At 40.6% G+C, this 18,414-nt stretch overlaps 1 protein-coding gene across 2 annotated transcripts in view; it reads left to right on the forward strand.

Moving 5' to 3' along the window:
- Positions 1-18,414, forward strand: part of LOC121961901 (phospholipid-transporting ATPase ABCA1) — a 222,396-nt gene that overhangs the window by 188,005 nt on the left and 15,977 nt on the right. For both annotated transcript variants that reach the window (XM_088073211.1, XM_088073212.1), the window contains 5 exons: positions 1,292-1,398; positions 4,359-4,500; positions 7,343-7,477; positions 9,939-10,042; positions 11,290-11,382. In XM_088073211.1, the coding sequence (XP_087929337.1) occupies positions 1,292-1,398; positions 4,359-4,500; positions 7,343-7,477; positions 9,939-10,042; positions 11,290-11,382 (581 nt within the window). The remainder of the gene's footprint in view (positions 1-1,291; positions 1,399-4,358; positions 4,501-7,342; positions 7,478-9,938; positions 10,043-11,289; positions 11,383-18,414) is intronic.

The following is an 18,414-nucleotide window of genomic DNA, read 5'->3' on the forward strand; positions in this document are numbered from 1 at the left end:
TCTGGATGTGACTTGACTTAAATGATAAACGCTCAAGTAAAATTTGAATATTAGTGATAATATTTACAAAATATTGACATATGAGAGCAGAGAGCAATGAGCTGAAATTCTCTGTCTGGGCTTGGATTTCCAGTGTAGTTATTTCTTGAAAATTTGAATTGGTGTTTGGCAGTTTCTTGCCTTTCACTGCGTCAAATCAAAATATCTTTTAAGCGCTGCTTAGAGAAGGCGTCAGGAGGAACACTAATCTTCTTATCGGGCTTGTTTTCTGCCATTATGTTACTGCCAAGCATGTGTGTGCTAAAAACACACAAGCAGCCTCGTAGAAGAGCATTGCTGGAGCAGCCGAGTCTGTGAGGCGAAGGCATGAGGAACCAGTGATGTTTAGCTCAGCCAAATTAACAGTGGGAAAACAACAACTGAAAACAACAAAGTGAACTTTCACACCGTTTTTGACTCAGGCACCTCAGTGTAAAGCATCCTTACTCATTCTATAGCATGTTATACAGTACACATATCCCCACACACACACATACACACTGGAAGCTTGATTTAAACATAATCTCAAATGCTGACAGGCAGTCGTGCTCGATGGGCTTTCCGGTGGTATCCATCCTCCCTGCCACTGTTTACTCAAAGCCCAATGTAAATGCCAGTGGAATATTGTGATTCACAGGGCTCTGCTGATCACACACTGCATTTCCATGCATTATTTACATCAAGCTTAGCCTTCCTCTATGCATTCACAAGCACAGGTCACAAACAAGCAGGGATCAATGAATGACAGAAATCAAATATTTATGCTGGAGCACCTAAGGCAGGTCACGTGACCACGAGGGCTCCTTGGGGACGACTTCCTGCCGCATGCCCTCCAGAGGGAAGTCAAATCAGCAGCATCGGGGAGAAACGACTCAGTGAGAGGATTGTGTTTGTTGTAGAAGTTTACAGAAGCAGGAAGAAATGCTGCTGGGAATGGTTGGGTTTTTACAGTATTTGTTCCTGTGCGCCTGCCGTGTTGATTTAGTGTCTGTTGTTTTGTTTGTGTACAGAAATACATCAATTTGTTATTTTGCTCAACACTGAACCACTCATGCATCCTCTATAAATTGTACTTTCAATTATACTGTATGTATCGAGCAAATATTTGCACAGTTTATACATAAACATCATTAAAGAGGTTAATGTGTATTCAAAAGAAAACTGCATACGGGATATTTGAAATGTCATCCAGCACCATTGTCTGCTGTCTGTTTTCCAATGAGGCTACATAATGTTTCCCCGTTTCCCTCAGTGTTTCGGTTTGCTTGGAATCAACGGGGCTGGGAAAACCACCACGTTCAAGATGCTGACAGGAGACATCCCAGTCTCCGGTGGAGAGGCCTTCCTAAATGGATACAGGTGAGGCGCTAACTCCCACTAGTGCACCAAGTAACTCATCATAATTAGCCACCCAAGATGGCTGCTCATATGGGGATTGAGGTGGGGATTTTTATAGCTCAGAGCCTCTCTCTCAGCTTCTTTTGTTCTGTGTAACTCGTCTTTCTATTCCTCTATCTCTCTCACTCTCGCTCTTTGTTTTTTTCTTGGCTAGGTAGTTTTCGATATCTCTTATACATTCTGCCATCTCTGCCTTTTCAACTTTGGTTCTCTCATGTCTCCTCACTGCGATATTCTCAGAAACGCTGAAAACCCTGCTCTGGCTTTCTTCCTGCCTCTTGCACATCTTGCACATATTTCATTCCTTTTCACATCCTCGCCCTGTACCTTGCTGTTTTTTTGTCTCTGCCTTACAGAATCAGTCATAAGAAATCTTTGTACATGCCAAAAAAATAGCTTGACACCAGCAATATGAAACTCAAGCACTTGAGCGAAGGAAGGCTTGCTCTTCCTTATTTTTAGGAACAAACAACTGTGTTTCTCTGCCTCTGCATGCATCTCTAAAGCAGCACACCCGAGCATAGTTGTGTGTGAGCTGCGGTTGGTTTCACGTCACAACGGTTGCTATAGCTGTTCATTTATACATCTGGTAATTGACTTTGTGTTCAACAAAGAAAGAGAGCTGAATAGAGCAAGGCCTAACACAGCAGTGTTAATGCTGATTAATGTGGGTAACCGAGATCAAAGAAAAATCCGAGAGACCTTTAGGGGAAACAAAAACTGAAAAGAGAGAAAAACAGATGTATGTACGCCCACTCTTCTGTTTTCAGCTCATTACGCTTTCTGTGCATTGGCAAGAAAAATGATCGGCAGCAGCTCTTCAATGGAAGTTCTTGCTCTCCTGACAACTGCCTCTCTTATCTGTGGTTCTGTGCTCACAAGGAATAAGTGTTGATACCTGCATTCAGCATCTGAGCTGCTGGGAGGTTAGTGTCTATGGAATGCAAAAGACAAAAGCTAGACTGCTAACAGCCAGGAGTAGTTCAGTGGCTGTCTTTTGTAGAAGACTAAGAACAAACTGATGGTACCAGTGGACTACCTCTGTTTGGATTGCTATTAAAAGAATTTTTAAACCATTTGTGTTGGTATTTGTTGTAGCTTCCTCTCAGCTACACCCACAAATGCGCCATTATTGTTTTTCTGTAAAGAATATGAAGAAAGAAAGAAATATGCACATTCTTTCCAAAAGAATAGGAGACACTGGTGTCTAGAGCCCAACCGATACTGGATTTTTGGAGTTGATGCCAATACCGATATAAGGAATTAAAAAATGCTGATATTGATATATTGGCTAATAAAAATGCTATGCAATTATCCCTCGGATATGGTTTTTAAATACTTGTGACAAAGATATGTAACTTTATTGTCAAAAATGACATCAGTGCACTGAAACAGTAAACTTCATAAGGGAATCCAGTGACCCAGCGAGGACGTTTTTCTGTTGGCTGACTCAGAAGTTAGCATCACCCTTTTAAAATTAAAACGTTTTTGTTTGGATCAGCGATATATTTTAATGAAGATTCCCATCAATACAATGTAGAGACATGTTTAGTACTTGTTGAGGTCAGTAAATTTCAAATGCAAATGTTAAAATATGTATTTACAATTCTAGTTGTAAGGTTATATCTTAACCTTTTGGTATGGCAAACTTTCTGGTTTGCATCACGTTTGAGCAGGCTTTGGTTGCTTGCAGGTAAATCAGTCAGGTCAGTGTGGAGAGCAAAAGATGCAGAATGCTTTGGCCAAAATCCAAACTCGGAACCCTTCGGCTATTCTCTGATGAAGTTTTTACCTTTTTATTATTTTTTTCAAATGTATCAATGTTCATATACAAGTATCTGTTTATAGAGATTAGTTTAAATGTCTCAAGTTGTTAATCCAACTGTAAACAATCAGCGGCACAAGAAAGAGGTAGTCTTTGGCTGAAAAATCTGTGGCTACACCTGATCTCCCGTCATATTAGCTTTTGTCCCCAAATGCTGTATTGTCGTCAGCCGATTGGTGCTGAGGTTAGACACACAGCGACAGAATCTGTCCAGCTGGTGCTAACAAACTAGAAGGGTGGAACTACTTTAAAAGCTGGGGACAAGCTGAACCAGCTGAAGGCTATATGACCTTCTGTTATCATGACCCTGTATCAAAGCTCAAACAAAACACAATATTAGATCAGTAAAGCTTTCAGTCCACTATGGCCTTGTTGAGATCCAGTAGCCTCTAGACACATCAAATCACATTTAGCCTCCCTTAGGCTGGCCGTTGCTCTTAGAAAATAACATTTGAGGGGAAAAATGGGTCTAATATTATCTTTAAAAAAAACAAGCAGCTGTTAAAAGAAGACTGAAAATCAGCTGCAACATTTGTTGTCTGCGGGGGGTGAAAGAATTAATATTATAGATGGCGAAAAGGGGCCTGCCTGCAACCAGAGCAGCTGCTGTCATTATTTCACTTGCCTCTAGAGGGTGCACATTGTTACCCCTGGAACTGCATGCCTGGAAAAGATTGCAGAGCTTCTTTTTTTTTTTCTTTTTTTTAAAGTTTGTTTGCTTTTCTGTTTTGGGGACACTTCCTTGAGACTATGAGTACAGAATGTGAAATGAACCTCTCTGCTGCTCTATATTAGTTTGGAAGAGTTTCAAAGAGAAACACAGGCCCTGACACACAGGCTGCGATCTTCTTTCTTATCGAGGTATTGTGGAAATGTGATGAATCTTTCCAAGTAAATCAATTTTAATCTCTGTTCTCTTTGTGATACAATAGGCAACATAAATTATGTGTGTACTTCTTGGCCTTCTAACTGTTCTTATTGTATATTTGATATCCTACTCTCTGTCTTGCTAAGTCATTTAATATAACCTTTAGATCTGTGATCTCAAACATTAATGACCTCCATTGTCAAATCTTTATTATGTTCTCTTCTCCAGCATACGGACAGAAATGAGGAACGTGCACCAGAACATGGGCTATTGTCCCCAGTTTGATGCTCTTGATGAACTGCTGACTGGACGAGAGCATCTGGAGTTTTACGCCAGGTTACGAGGGGTGCCAGAAAAAGAGATCGCCATGGTAACCATTATATCCCTCCATACTCTCTTGTCCTTGTCCTTGATTTAATTTGTTTACTCTGACACTGTCAGGCACAATATCTTGAACGTAAATAGCCATGTAGATAAGTTGCCGAGCCGTCATGATTGGAATATCTAAAAACATCGAAAACACTCAAATGTTTTACTACTTCCAGGCATGTTTATTTCATTTCAGAATGTTTTATTTTTACCATCAAAATACCACAACTAGAATGCATGTAGGCCAAGCTTGAAGTACATGTCGAAGTGATAGATAACCTCAATGGGAGAAGCCATACATAATGAAAAATGGCCGGTGGTAGAAAAGCAGCAGCTGTGGGTTATGGCTCTACATTATTCACTATGCCCAATGGTGTGGCCGGCCTGATGCGGCCTGCCTGCACTCCCCTCACAACGCCCGTCTCTACAACAAGAAGATCAAAAGAGGAAGAGGCTGGCGGCGGCTATAGGCCTCAGACCTGGCGCCAGGACTTTGATCTCTTAGCTGCAGTGTGAAGGGACCCAGTTCTGCGCTGCTAGCAGAACTCTTAATTTTACTGTGGCCCATTGCACTGTAAAATCTGAATAGTTAGATCTTACTAAAATAATCTTGGAAACCAACTGTCTTGAAAAAGGAGAGTACATATAACTATAAATCTCAATTAATGTTTACTTTATATCTAAGAGTTAAGTTCACTTGAAATTTAGCTGCATTTACTTAATTTGTAAAGTTGTTGCAACTTAAAAAAAGGCAAGTGAAATGACCTTTTTCTTTTTAAGTGTTAGCAACTTTAGTAAACCGAGTTAGTTTGACTGGAGGATTTTGCAAATAATGACGTTAGAAGATCTGCGAGTTCTGTTTTTTAAATACGTTTAAGAAAATACAAATATGATTGAAGAGTATGCAACTAGCAGAATACAAATATATAGCACAATATATTTTGTTTAGTAAAGTTGCTAAAACTTAGATTGATTTAATTGAACTTGTCATTTTTTAAGTTTCAACAACTTCACAAAATTAAGTAAATCTGACTAAATTTCAAGTAAACTTAACAATTAGATATAAAGTAAACAAATATTAAGATTAATAATAACACTCACTTACATTTTTCAAGGAAAACATGTTTAAGAAAATACAAAAATGATTGATGAGTATGCAACCAGCAGAATAAAGCTATAAAGCACAGTAAACTTGGTTTTTACTGAAGTTGCTTAAACTTTGAAAGATTGATTCAATTAAACTTTTAATTCTTACAAGTTTCACAAAATTAAGTAAATATACAAGTGTCACAAAATTCAGAAAATATAATTAAGTCTTAAGTAAACTTAACAATTAGATAGAAAGTAAACATAAATTAAGATAAATAGTTACACTTACTGTCATTTTTTGTGGGTTTGCTAGATTTTTTACAGTAAAATCAACTTGTCAGATTTTACAGTGTGTGATGTACCTTCTTTGGGTGACAATTCTTGATTCAAATTGAGCATGTGTAGTAATATTTGCTTGATCAATAAAAAGACACAACCACGTGTATTTTCAAGAAGTGCCCTGGAAGTGGTACCAAAGCCTTGGAACACCAAACATGTCCTTTGAGACCTGCTGATATTCTGCACTTTGGCGACGTTCATGATTGCTGGCGTTTGATGAGACGTTTAAACAGCAAGGTGTAAAGTACCTTAGCAGTCTGTGATAAAAGTCTTACAGTGATGCCAGCATTCAGGTCTTGTCCTTGAAAACCACAGAGCTTAAAGTGGGTATAGAAAAGTTTTTTTGCTGTATTGAGGTAAGATGTCTGTGTTAAGATTGGTCCCCTCACTTTCACTATGCAATCCTGTCTGTCTACTTGATATCCCAGAAAAAGTAAAGGCTCGAATTAGGGAACAAAGGAAGTGCATCAACTTTTGCACATTTACCAATAATGAGTACTGATCCTGTACTTTTGTTTAGAACATTTTTTTGAAAATTCGAAGTTGTATACCATTAACCCTGTATGGATGTGAAATGGTTGTGATCATCATCTTTGTGTGGCATGACTAATGTCTAACCTTTGTTAAACATGAACAAATAAATGCAGAAAATGAATGCCATTGAAACTTCAAATTTCAGCAACTTTACATTTGTTGTAATAGAAAAGCTCCTTCTTTAATAAGCTTACAAAGCTAACCACTGGCACCTACCTGTTGAACAAAAAAAGGGCAAGTCTGTGTCACTTTTCAATTTCATGCTTAACTCTAGTGCTCACCAGCAAACCTGAAAAAGAAATGTTTTGCATGCTGTATTTGTGTGTGGGTGTGTGTGTGTGTGTGTGTGTGTGTGTGTGTGTGTGTGTGTGTGGGAGGGGGGGGTTATGGACCGGGGGTTACACACAACTGCACAAAAAATGCAGCCCAGAAATGTCCCAAACACAACAAAAGGAAGAAAATAAGAAAATGCAGGCAGAGGGCAGAGTCTGCAGATTAATACCCTGCCACACACTCAGTGAGTCATAAATGATGATTAAGAGGGATTATTTGTGTAGTCTTTGCATTGTTTGAGGACAGTCCTCCCCTTTAAAGATAAGTTTGTTAATATTTAGAATTGAAATCCAGATATTAGTTACTGTTTGCTAGACTCTGAGGGAAACGGAACCCAATCCGTTTTTGTCTCCGACCACGATGCCAACAATAGCATCGCTTGGGAAAAAGGAGGCAAGGGGAGCTGAAAAGTTGTCTGTTTCCACTTTAAATACATTAGAGTAAAGTCAAAATATAATCCATCATGGAAAATCTGATGATGTGGTTTATGTGAACACTCTTTTTAACACTATAACAGGTTTGCTCACTTTGATTTTTGTCTTCAATAGGTTGCCGAGTGGGGGATCCAGAAATTGGGGCTGGTGAAGTATTCCAACAAGTCAGCAGGAACCTACAGCGGTGGGAACAAACGTAAACTTTCTACAGCGATAGCCCTGATCGGATGTCCTCCAGTGATTTTCCTGGTGAGATACATCTTTATTGATGTGTTGTACATGGTGAAAATGTGATACGCTGCTGTTTTATTAAGACTTAAGAGTGTAATACTTTAAATCAATATTGATGCTGTGCAGATGTTTTGATTACAGCAGATGAGTTCTTTTTCTTCCTAACAAGCACACAGAGACTCAACTGTAGCAGGAAGATGATAGAATAGAGAAATTTAGGATAATGTATGCTTTCAAAAATAAGTAGACAAAACAAGCTTTCGCTGATCGATGTGGTAAATCCTTACTGAATTTCCCAAAGGATTACAAGTACATTACTTGTGGATAAGAAGGGTGTATTTTTCATAGGTCACTCACTGGTCATATTTAATTTTTTTTTCCTTTCTTTTTTTTCAAGCAAGAATCAGAAACGCAAAGCACACAGCAGTGTTTGCACGTATTAAATTCCTATTTATCAGGACTTAAAACTGATGGCAAAAGCATTTTCACACTGATGGAAGATTAATGAAGGCATGACTGAGAATACACAGCGTCACATGCTTTCAATTAAGTGGCTTTAATGCGCATTAGGAAGTTGTGTCCGTTTTATTATGAGGGCCAAACTTTAATGACCTTAAATCCCTCTTGGGGCTCCCTGTGGGTGCGAGCCGAAGTACAAACTTTCATTAAGATTATTGCAAATTTTACTTGTTATCCCATCCACCACATCACATGGTCTAATAAAGCAGAAATATCACATTATATAAATAGATTTAATGTCAGTTCATACTCATAAATATCTTCAAATATGCAACATTACTGCAGTTTAATTTGCTGCCTGAAAACTGTAACAAATTCATTACTTTGCATGGTTAAAAGCAATACATCAGATTATGCTGCTAATCACAATTTTAGTCAGGTTATGGGTAATCCATAATAAAGCACATTTACAGAATAATCTTCCCAACCGTGTCTGTTCTCTGGCTCTGTGTTCAGCCTGTGGAGCTGCACTATTCCAAACCTGCCTATTTACTGGCCTGAGCCGTGCTAGCCTTCACTCTGAAGCAGCGGGATAATGTGTTGTCCGTGTCTGTGTCAGTTTCAGTATTGTGTGCGAGCCCAGGGAGTCCAGGCGGCCTTGAGGCAGTGCCACGTAGGGTTTGCACAGGGACACATTGGGCACGGTGATGGAAATATCCCACGGGATTTGTAGGATTCTGCTAGTGAGAGAGAACCAGGCCTGGAACGAAACCAGCCAATGGACTGAGTACTGTCACTCTCTAATCATGCACGGACAGACTAGCCCTGAGGAAAAAGAAACAGCAAGTCACTGAGACTCTGTGTGTGTGTGTTGTGCTATGTTGGAGAGCGCTTCAGTATGTGTCTCCATTATGTGTTCATGGGTATATTTAAAATTTACCCAGGTATGTCTGTGCCTTTATACGCCTCCTATTCTTTCCTTACACTTCTCTGTCTCCAAAAGCATGTTAACACACACATAAGGGTGACAGAACAAGTGTCTCATTAATGTGTTTGGTTAGGACCAGCTGCCAGAACAGCTTCAATGCGCATTGGCATACATTGGACACGTCTCTGGGCCTTTGCTGGACAGATGGAACATCATTCTTCAAAAACATGTCCTTCTTTTGATGTTTTGTCGATTGCTTTTGGAAAGCGCTGTCACACACATCAGTCCAGAAATCCATAATTGTTTATTTGGGTTGAGATGTTTTGAATACTTTATGTTGCTTATTGCTTCCCCACTCAGCTATTCAGTACAGATGTAAATTGCTAGTTTCATCAAGATACAATAATATATCGATTCTTTGGACAACGTTTTTTTGTTTTGTTTTGCTTTTACACTGTAGACATTTCAATATTACAAAGTTATTTCAGTTGAAAGTTATTGAGTCCCCATACCTATCCCTAGTAAATATCCTCATTACCTTATCTTGTCTTCTCTCATTATCTGCCCGGCGCTATTTGACAGTGACACAGACTTGCCTCAGGAATTTAGAAAATAAAGGCATATCTAAAAGATGACGATATGTACCAGTGATTTCACATCGATAATATGGGATCTTAAATCACTGAATTAATATATTGATTTAAGTTAAGGGATCTTTAAGCCCCTACTATCCTGTTACTTCCCATTATTTGTCACCGATCCAATTTTTTATGCTCTTTAAATTGCAAAGCATGACTTACTTCAGCCTTTTCATTTCAACCTTTGACAGTTTTTCACTGAAGTTCAGCTGCCAAGTATAAGTTCTGCATTGAAGCTTACAGGTTTTTCATCACTGTAGTCAATGCATTAGAGCTTCTCTATCTTTCAGGCAATTTGCTTCATATTTCTGCATTTTCAGTAATGCTTTTAGATTCATTTCAGCTGTCAGTATTCACACGCATTTTCTGCAGGACATGCATTTTCTTGACTTAAATGATGTGCTGATGTGGAAGACAATGGGAGCTGCTTTTGAAAAGGTTATATTTATTGCAGGATGAGCCAACCACTGGGATGGACCCCAAAGCCCGGCGCTTCCTGTGGGACTGCATCCTGAGTGTCATCAAAGAGGGACGCTCAGTCATTCTCACATCACACAGGTGCAACATCACTCTTTACTATTGATTTCTGAGATAGATTCACACTGCAAAGTCAAAATAATCTTCACCAGGGAAAGCAGAGACACCAAACTGTCCTCAAAATGAACACGAGTTGAAAATACTGGAGTTATAATTGATTGGCGTTACACTTTAGTTGTAAGATATTGTTTCCTGCGTGGCAGATAATATTGGCTGCCAGAACCACACTGGCTGCCATAAAGCTTTCATGAAGTATGAGGGCATATTGACTGACTGGAACTTTTTTTTCCCCTCCTTGAAAAGAGAAACTGTCAATATCAGTGCTGGAGTCTTTTCATTATCCAAGACTTCCTGGAGCAAAGTTAGTCCCAACTTTTTCTCCTCCAGTATTTGCCAATATTGGACATTTTGAGTGAGGAGGAAAAGATTAAAAGCTGATTCTTTTTTTTATTTTTTTGGTAAAACTTGATGGCCCCAGTTGATATGGAACATTTAGCAATTTACATGCCTATTCATTTTAACACTTCCCAAATTGACTGTGTTTTTGAATCATTTGTCGCCCCTGGCAGTGCATGTGAATGATCTGTGCTGTTGTTCCATTTGAAATATATTATCCCCATCACATGTTTTCCCTTCATGGAGAAATAAAAGCATTTGTTGTCGTCCATGTGGCAGTGTGGTCGAGCTGCATCCAATCGTCCATGGCATGACCAGGTGGTTGTGTTTTGTTAAGTGGCAGATTCACCAGGTTTTACAAAGTCATAATCCTAATTGCACCATTCCTCAGAAAGGCTTCACAGGTTCTGCCTCAACTACAAATGACTCCTGCTCCAGCCCAACACTGAAAGAGAAAAAATGAGATAATAAGAACTACAGATGGTCCCTTCCTCTCCCTCTAATTACCAAATTTGTCGTCCGTTTAAGGTGTCAAAGTAGACATGTAAAATTGTTCTAATCCAAACTTTAACTGTGAGTGAGAGGTCTCAGTAAATCAGTAGAAAGCTTTAGCAAAATAATGTGAGTTGACACAATATAAAACTGATTCTACTGTTTATGAAAGAAAAACTGATCAATTCACAAGCCTTGAATACAGAACATTTTTGTGGTTGAATGAGGACAGACATGACACAAATCCCTGAAATACCCGTATTATACTAAGCAGACCAGTTTCAAGATGTCATTGTCTTTCATCTGGGATGAAGAGACTCAAGCGTCTGGTATTACTGCCGCTTTTCATTTATGCAACACTCACCCCTTTCTTTCAACAGTATGGAGGAGTGTGAAGCACTGTGCACACGCATGGCCATCATGGTAAACGGTCGCTTCAAGTGCCTTGGGAGCATCCAGCATCTGAAGAGCAGGTAAGGGTCCTTCTTTCAACACTGAGTTTGTTCGACCAAGATCAGAATAAAAAATACAAAATCTCCTTGAATTGAGATGAAAGAACTCTTTGTGTCCCACTGAGGTGTTCTGTTATTTATACTGTATATATAAATAACATAAGACCATGTATATTGGTAATTAAAAAAAATTGGATTTCTTCAAGGGAGGAAAGGAAATTAATGCACTTTTTTTCTTAAATCATTTATTGTTACAGTAAAAGAGGACTCTGTGGGAGATACACAGAGAACACAGTTTATCAAAAGTTTGCAGTTTTAGTGCAATCTGGAGTAAACTCCACAATGCCATTATCATTATTATTAAAAGACTACTTCAATATTTTGGTATGTACGCATTAGCTTTCTCTCAAGAGGCTGAAGCCAGTTAGCTTAGCTTTGCATAGAGACTGGAAACAGGGGGCTAGCCTGGCATGTTTTTACACTTTGGTTATGTATGGATTCAACAAACAAGATATAATCTGTTCATCAAACCGCTGGTGGGTGGATTTTGTTATCTTTGGATGGATCCAGGCTAATGTCTTCCCTACTTTTCCAGTCTTTATGCTAAGCTGAACTAACCAGCTGATTGCTCTTGCCTCATATTTGATGTACAGACAAGAGAGCAATATCAATCATCTCATCTATCTCTTGGAAAGAAAACTGTGTGTAGTTTGTGCCAAAAAATGTAAAAATATTCTTTTAAAGTCCCTCTCCAGATATGTTCAGAAGTCTTATATCAACGCTAGTATTGTGTTTTTACATAGCTTTCCCATGTACTGTAGTAGTATCTGCTCTTCCCCCCTCACTGAGAAACTCTAAATCTTGCCTCCATCTAGCCAACCAGTTCTGCCTGCGCTTAGTTTTGTTATACACTTTCTCCACACTGCTTGTGCTATTTTGACTGGTGAAAGAACAATGTGCATCAAGATGGCAAGCATTAGCATTAGAGGAAACACCAGAGAGTTTAAGCCATTAGTCAGAGGAGATGACTACCAGACATATCAGAATGTATGGCCTCAATAGCATCCTATATTTTTATTATGTTGTTTTTTTTACCTTGTTAGCATGCAGGCTAACTGCCAGTGGCTGACACAGTGATAGTGGTCCTGAAACACAATAATATCTGCTAAGGTGGGGTGTTAGTGGATAGTGGAAGGAAGCTCTGCTGTCCAGTTTACATCCAAAAACTGCATACTCGACCATGTATGTTGTCAGAGCTTTGACTATTTTAAATCTGCTCTCTGTACTGACAAGTCCACTCTGCGCTGAAGGTTTCAGGTTTCTTTGCCTGTGTTGTGTCTGTTACGGATATGTGTTTCTTGTATTGGACAGAGATTGGCTCTCGAATCAGTGACCTAATAGTAACAGTAAACCTAATCTAACTGTATGGTGTACATTTAAGTCTCAGATTTTAGGTTAGTGCGCAGATAGATTCTCTCTTTTAAATGCAACCTCTCTATAACAAACAGATATAAGTCCCTGTAGTCAAGGTTGGACATATTAGGGGACATAAATATAAGAAAAACACATTTTCGAGTGGAGAGAGACTTCATTATTGTAGACACCTCTTGTTTCTGTATGGTTTGGAGTTTCAGAGTCTATGTTATGATAATGTATTCATTTTTCTTACTTACTGAAAGGCTTGTTGTCTTATTAAACCCACATATACTTGGTGCGCCTTAAGTGTAGACTCATCAACACTTTTGCATTGATTTTACATGAAAAGATCCATATATGAGGCAAATGTGCAGACAGTCAGGTCTGTTAGCCTCAGCTTAGAGTCCCAAGTCTTTCACCCTTATCTCACTTTCACATGTGTTTCTCCACAGACCCATAAATTCTATTCCCACCATCCTTGCCATGCACACCCCTAATAGGCTTTGTGCATGTCTCTTAATGCGTTCTCTTACGTCGCCATAACAGATATCCCCTGCCCCTAACTCTTAGCACTCAGGCCTGCTCTCTGATATTCATCTGACATTTCCCAAGGCCAGCACTTATGCCCCGAGCCCTGCATGTAACAGTGAGACCGATCCATTACCTTAGGTACAGTCCGGTGACATTATTACCACTCCACTGTGTGATCTTGTGAGAGGAAGGACATTCCACACACACTCGAGAGCTACACACTCGACAGGGAGATGTGGTGGCAATCGTTGGGTGGAGAGAAAGATCAATACACATGGGATGAAGGGAGGAGCGGGCCATTTTTAAAGTCGTGGCTTGGATTAGGGGAAACGCCTGGAACTGCGATGAGGGGGCAACGGTGTCAAGGGTATTTCACATCAAGTACGTTATAGTCATGTCGTTGGACAATGTCTAAAGGAGAAGTGGGAGATTGCGGATGGGGCTAAAAAGAGCAGCAACGAGGGACAGTTGAGAGGCGAAGGGCTGAAAGCAGGAGAGCAATGTACCAATCAGTCCCTCCCAGATGTTAGGGTAATTGACAGATCCTCTGTGTCAATTACATCCTGTCTGTAGGGGGAAGAGCAGGGTGGTGTAAATAATTTATGAAGCACGCAGGAGGTATAGGATAGGTAACAGCCACCAGAGCGAGGGGTGGAGGCGCAGAAGCGCCAAACAAGGCAGGAGAACAGAGGGTTAACACATGTCCTACTTCACTCAACATACTATCAGGTAAAAGGGAATCACACTTCACAAGACAGTCAAGTGAGAGGAAGCCAGATAAGCATAACGTCTACACAGATTTTTTTGCTGTGCTTATTTTAGATCTCACACGGACAATTTACATGCTGCTGAAATGCTATCGCTCAGTTCTCGCCACGCAGTGAATAATTTCTAATTAAGCATCCCTATCTCCTCAGCGCTTGGTGTAATTAATGTTTCATGAGGTGTGGGACCCTGTTAATGACTGAAAAGGCAATTAAGGACTGTCTTCTCTGTTTTCTTTTCTCGTCACTATCCCGCCACATGTTTGTGCTGCTGCGTTGCCCCCCCCCCCGACACACACACACACACACACACTCCCAACCCAGGTTTAGCATGTGATCCACAATCATTTAAGTCGTCCTGAGCCTCATCAATCCAAGTTTGCAGGGTAAAACACTGAGTATTTTGTGTTTGCTCCACGTTTGAGTCCATAACGTGCAAATGTGGCTGATGACGCACAAGCTGTCGCCAGTTTCGAGATAGGAAGAGTTCCATCAGACAGCAGGGGTTGAGGTAGAGGCGGGAGGCATGCCGATGGAGCCAGGTGGTGCACGCCATTGTCACGCGGCGTGAGCGGCTGACCTGCAAGTCAGTGGGGGGTGCCGCTTCCTCAGCTGCCTCCCCACACCCCCAAACATCTCCATCTCTTTTTCATCCCAAGCCCCTGGAAGGAGTGCAGAGGCTCGCGGCAGGGGCAGCTCTCACATTTTGACCCCCTATTGCTCACACCCTCCTCCCCATCACCTCCTCCCCCTCTTCCTCTCCTTCAAAACCCTCTCACCATAATACCCTTATTTATTCCTCCCTCTGCTACTCTCAGGTGGCGAGGCTTCCAACCCAGCCATCCAAGTGCTTGTTAGTGCTGCCCCCTTTAGTTCAGCGCTGACCCTGTCTTTATCACTGAGATGCCCTTCTGCTACTTTAACAACCCCGCCTCTGTGTATCAATCAAGCCCCAAATGAGCCAAAATAGCCCATTTAAGCTGCTACAGAGGTGGTCAGCATGTGAGAGGGGCTGACGAATTGGTTTGGGCTGTCAATTCTGAACACCGAGGGCGGCCATTTTAAGAAGCCCCTTCATTATAGTCCTCTGCGGCTGCTAAAAACATCCTCCTTACCCGACCTGATATTGAGACCCTCAAATCAATCACACTTGTAGGAATATATGAAAGGCTGACAGGGAGGGGAGAAATAAATAAGTAAAAAAAAAATATGCGAGAGGCTGTAAATAGTGCTTTAGTACAGCGATGTGCTGGTGTGAAAGCTCCCAGGTGTTAAGTAAACCCAAATGAAGTGGAGGAACCAATAAAAGCAGCTTCAAAGCTCCCCTATAATCTTGTCAGTTAGAAAGGACACCCACTAGCCGATGCAGGATTTCTCACTGATTGATATCATTCATATCCCATCTTCATAGAGTACCCGCAGTAAGTACACACAGCAGCCCGGAGCCTTATTTTCTCCTTGCTTAAAGCACGTCATGATATAAAAGTAGAGGGTAAAGTGCCGTTAATGCACTAAGGTAATACGATGTGGGCGCTGGAGAGTTTTTACAAGAGTGGTGTCTGAAAGTTTGGATCAATCCCCCCTCCGAAGTTGACGTTGAGAAGTCCAATAAACTCCTTCCCGCTCACTCTGCGTCAGCTCTGCAGGTGTGCCATTAACTGAATAGTTTACGACTTTTAAGTGCGTGTCACCAGCGGAGATGGATGACAAAATAATTCTCTTTACGGTTTACGGCCCATCAGCTAGTAGGTATAATTAAGACGGCTAAAGCATTGACAGACACAGATGGTGTACTGTATACTGTACATGTCTGAGAGCTGTCTGCACTCATAATCCTTTCTCTCCTTGATAGTTGGTGAGAATCTTTAATGCAGGGATTTATGTGGTATTGTGGTTCTTGTATAGACATTACTTTTATCATATCTTATGTTTATGCTTGCAAGCAAGGCAGGCATCTGCATCTACATTTGATTCCTCAAGGTCTGCAGAAAGTGCTACGTGGCTCTAGGCTTTTTATTATGTCCGCATTGAACTGTGCATGTTTGAAAATCCTGTAGTAATAATTTTACAGGCCAGATGATGGCCTTCATGTGAGATTACTTTTGAAACACATTATTGGATGCCAACACCTTGTAAAAATGGCTTGACTCAGAAGCAGGCTGTCATCACTTATCACTAAGCAGAGACTTAAGACTTTTATTTGAACACAATAATCTTCACTCAAGGTCCTATTGCTGCCTTCTATCTGAAGCTTTCAACTGCAACTAACTACTACTACTGCAAAACCACTATTTCAAAGGTCACGACTGAACTTCGCGCTTAAAGAGAAAGTTCACCCCCAGTCAAAATTGCATATTTTTTCTATTACCTGTAATGCTATTTATCAATCTAGATTGTTTGTGTTGGAGCTGCCTAGAGTTGGAAATATAGGCTATAAAGGGGTCTGCCCTCTTTTGTACATAATGGAACTAGATGGCAATTTGCTTGTGGTGCTCAAAGTGCCAAAAAATACATTTGAAAACTTAACAGCAATGTCTCTTTCCAGAAATCATGACCCAGTTGTATGTTTTGGCACTTTGAGCACCACAATCCAAGTGACATCTAGTTCTGTTATATTTGAGAGCAGGCGGACACTCGGTAACTCACACCAAAACAATTTAGATTGATTGACAGCACTAAAGGTAAGAATCTGCTTTTGATTTTAGGGTCAATTGTCCCTTTAAGTTTTATTCCAAGTGACTTTAACCACTCTGAATCTCACTTTGAATGTCATCATCACAGGACACGTTACAGTGAAAACTTCTGATTAGCAAGCACATGACCATCACCAGCTAGTTTTCACATGCATTTTAGATGAGTCAAAGCTATAATATATCAATTTTATGTTTGTCTTTCCTGATTGGCCAAAGATCACCTATTCATCTATCCCTCTGTCAATCCATGCACCCATCTGTCCTCACACTGCCTGCAGAGCATCTGCCTAGAGCTCCGTTAGCTCCCCCTCTAGGAACTGAGAAAGTTTTTTTTGGATGACTTCCTGCCTCATCAAAGCATCAGACCACCCAAGCCACACTGTGACCTCTTGCCCCGCGTCCGCCCTCCCCCCCGCGGGCACAAATACAAGGTTTGGCAGTGGCGAGGGTGACCTTTCTAGACTCCCTCAGATGAAGGAAGGCAGCAGAATTATTTTTCTGCCTGTCATGCCCTTATCTGTGTCTGGCTGTTGTTTGTTTTAAATTACATGGAAGAACGACTTTCCAGCGGAGTAGTGTGGAGGAGAGGATTGAGGCAGAATAATGAAAATGAAGAAGAGAGAACTGCGGCGCAGACATTACAGTGTCTCTGCCACGCTGTGTTGAGCTGCTGTATCATATCTCTAATGTAAAATATTATGAAAGGATTAGTTGTGACAATGTGGTGCAGTCATGACTTTATCCATTCATTATGTTCATCTATGCTATATTCAGCCCCAAATTGTAAAGATCTTGCTTTTAGCTTTAAAATCACCAGTCGCCAGTTAAATGCTAATTGTTTCTGCGCCATTGTTATGAGCAAGCAGTGTAGTGCAGGCTCTGTTTAAAGACATCTAAGCCTACCTTCCCCTACGCAGGCAGAGTTTATTTAAGGAGAGCCTAGACAGACAGTGTATCAAAGATGAAAGAACTTGTTTTGTTGTGAATACAGAGGCAGTAAAAATGATGAATATGAAAGAAAGATATTTTTCCCAAAGTGCTGCACAAAGGCCCGGTATAGCTGCAGACAGAAGGGAAATAAAAGTAAGGTAGGCAGGGAGAGACAGTGAGGGGAAGCTAATTGATAAGCCTTTTTACTGCCACTGACAAGCAGCATTTCATTACCAATGTACACCCCAAACCATTTTGCCAAACCCTTTAGCCACAATGCCTCCTGGCATTATTGGATTTTTGCAAAAATGTTTTTGCATCTTGGCTGAGCTTGGCAGTGCTTGGACAAAGCGCATTTCCTGAGCCGGCAGCTATAATAAACACAAGGGGATTATAGTCATAGTCTGGATTGGATGATGAATTGAGCTTGATGTGTGAGGATGGCTGTGATGTTGTGGTGGTGGTGTCTGATTACAGACTGTGTAGTCTGTTGCATCTTGTAAAAATCATCAAAAATTATGCGGCTCTACACAATGAGATATGTTTTCTCTGGCTGTACTTAATATAAAATGTGCCACTCATCGAAGATGGTGCTGTGCGTGCACATCAAAGCAGATAAGGGAGTTGTGTGTCTTTTGGTGACTGCAGCCATGGTGATAATATTTAACGTAATGTAAGAGAAGCCATGCGGATAGGCTGAGGACAGTAATTTTTAATAT

Source organism: Plectropomus leopardus, chromosome 23 (genome assembly GCF_026936395.1).
Source record: "Plectropomus leopardus strain MGB_pleo_1.0 chromosome 23, ASM2693639v1, whole genome shotgun sequence".
Taxonomy (NCBI): Eukaryota; Metazoa; Chordata; class Actinopteri; order Perciformes; family Serranidae; genus Plectropomus; species Plectropomus leopardus.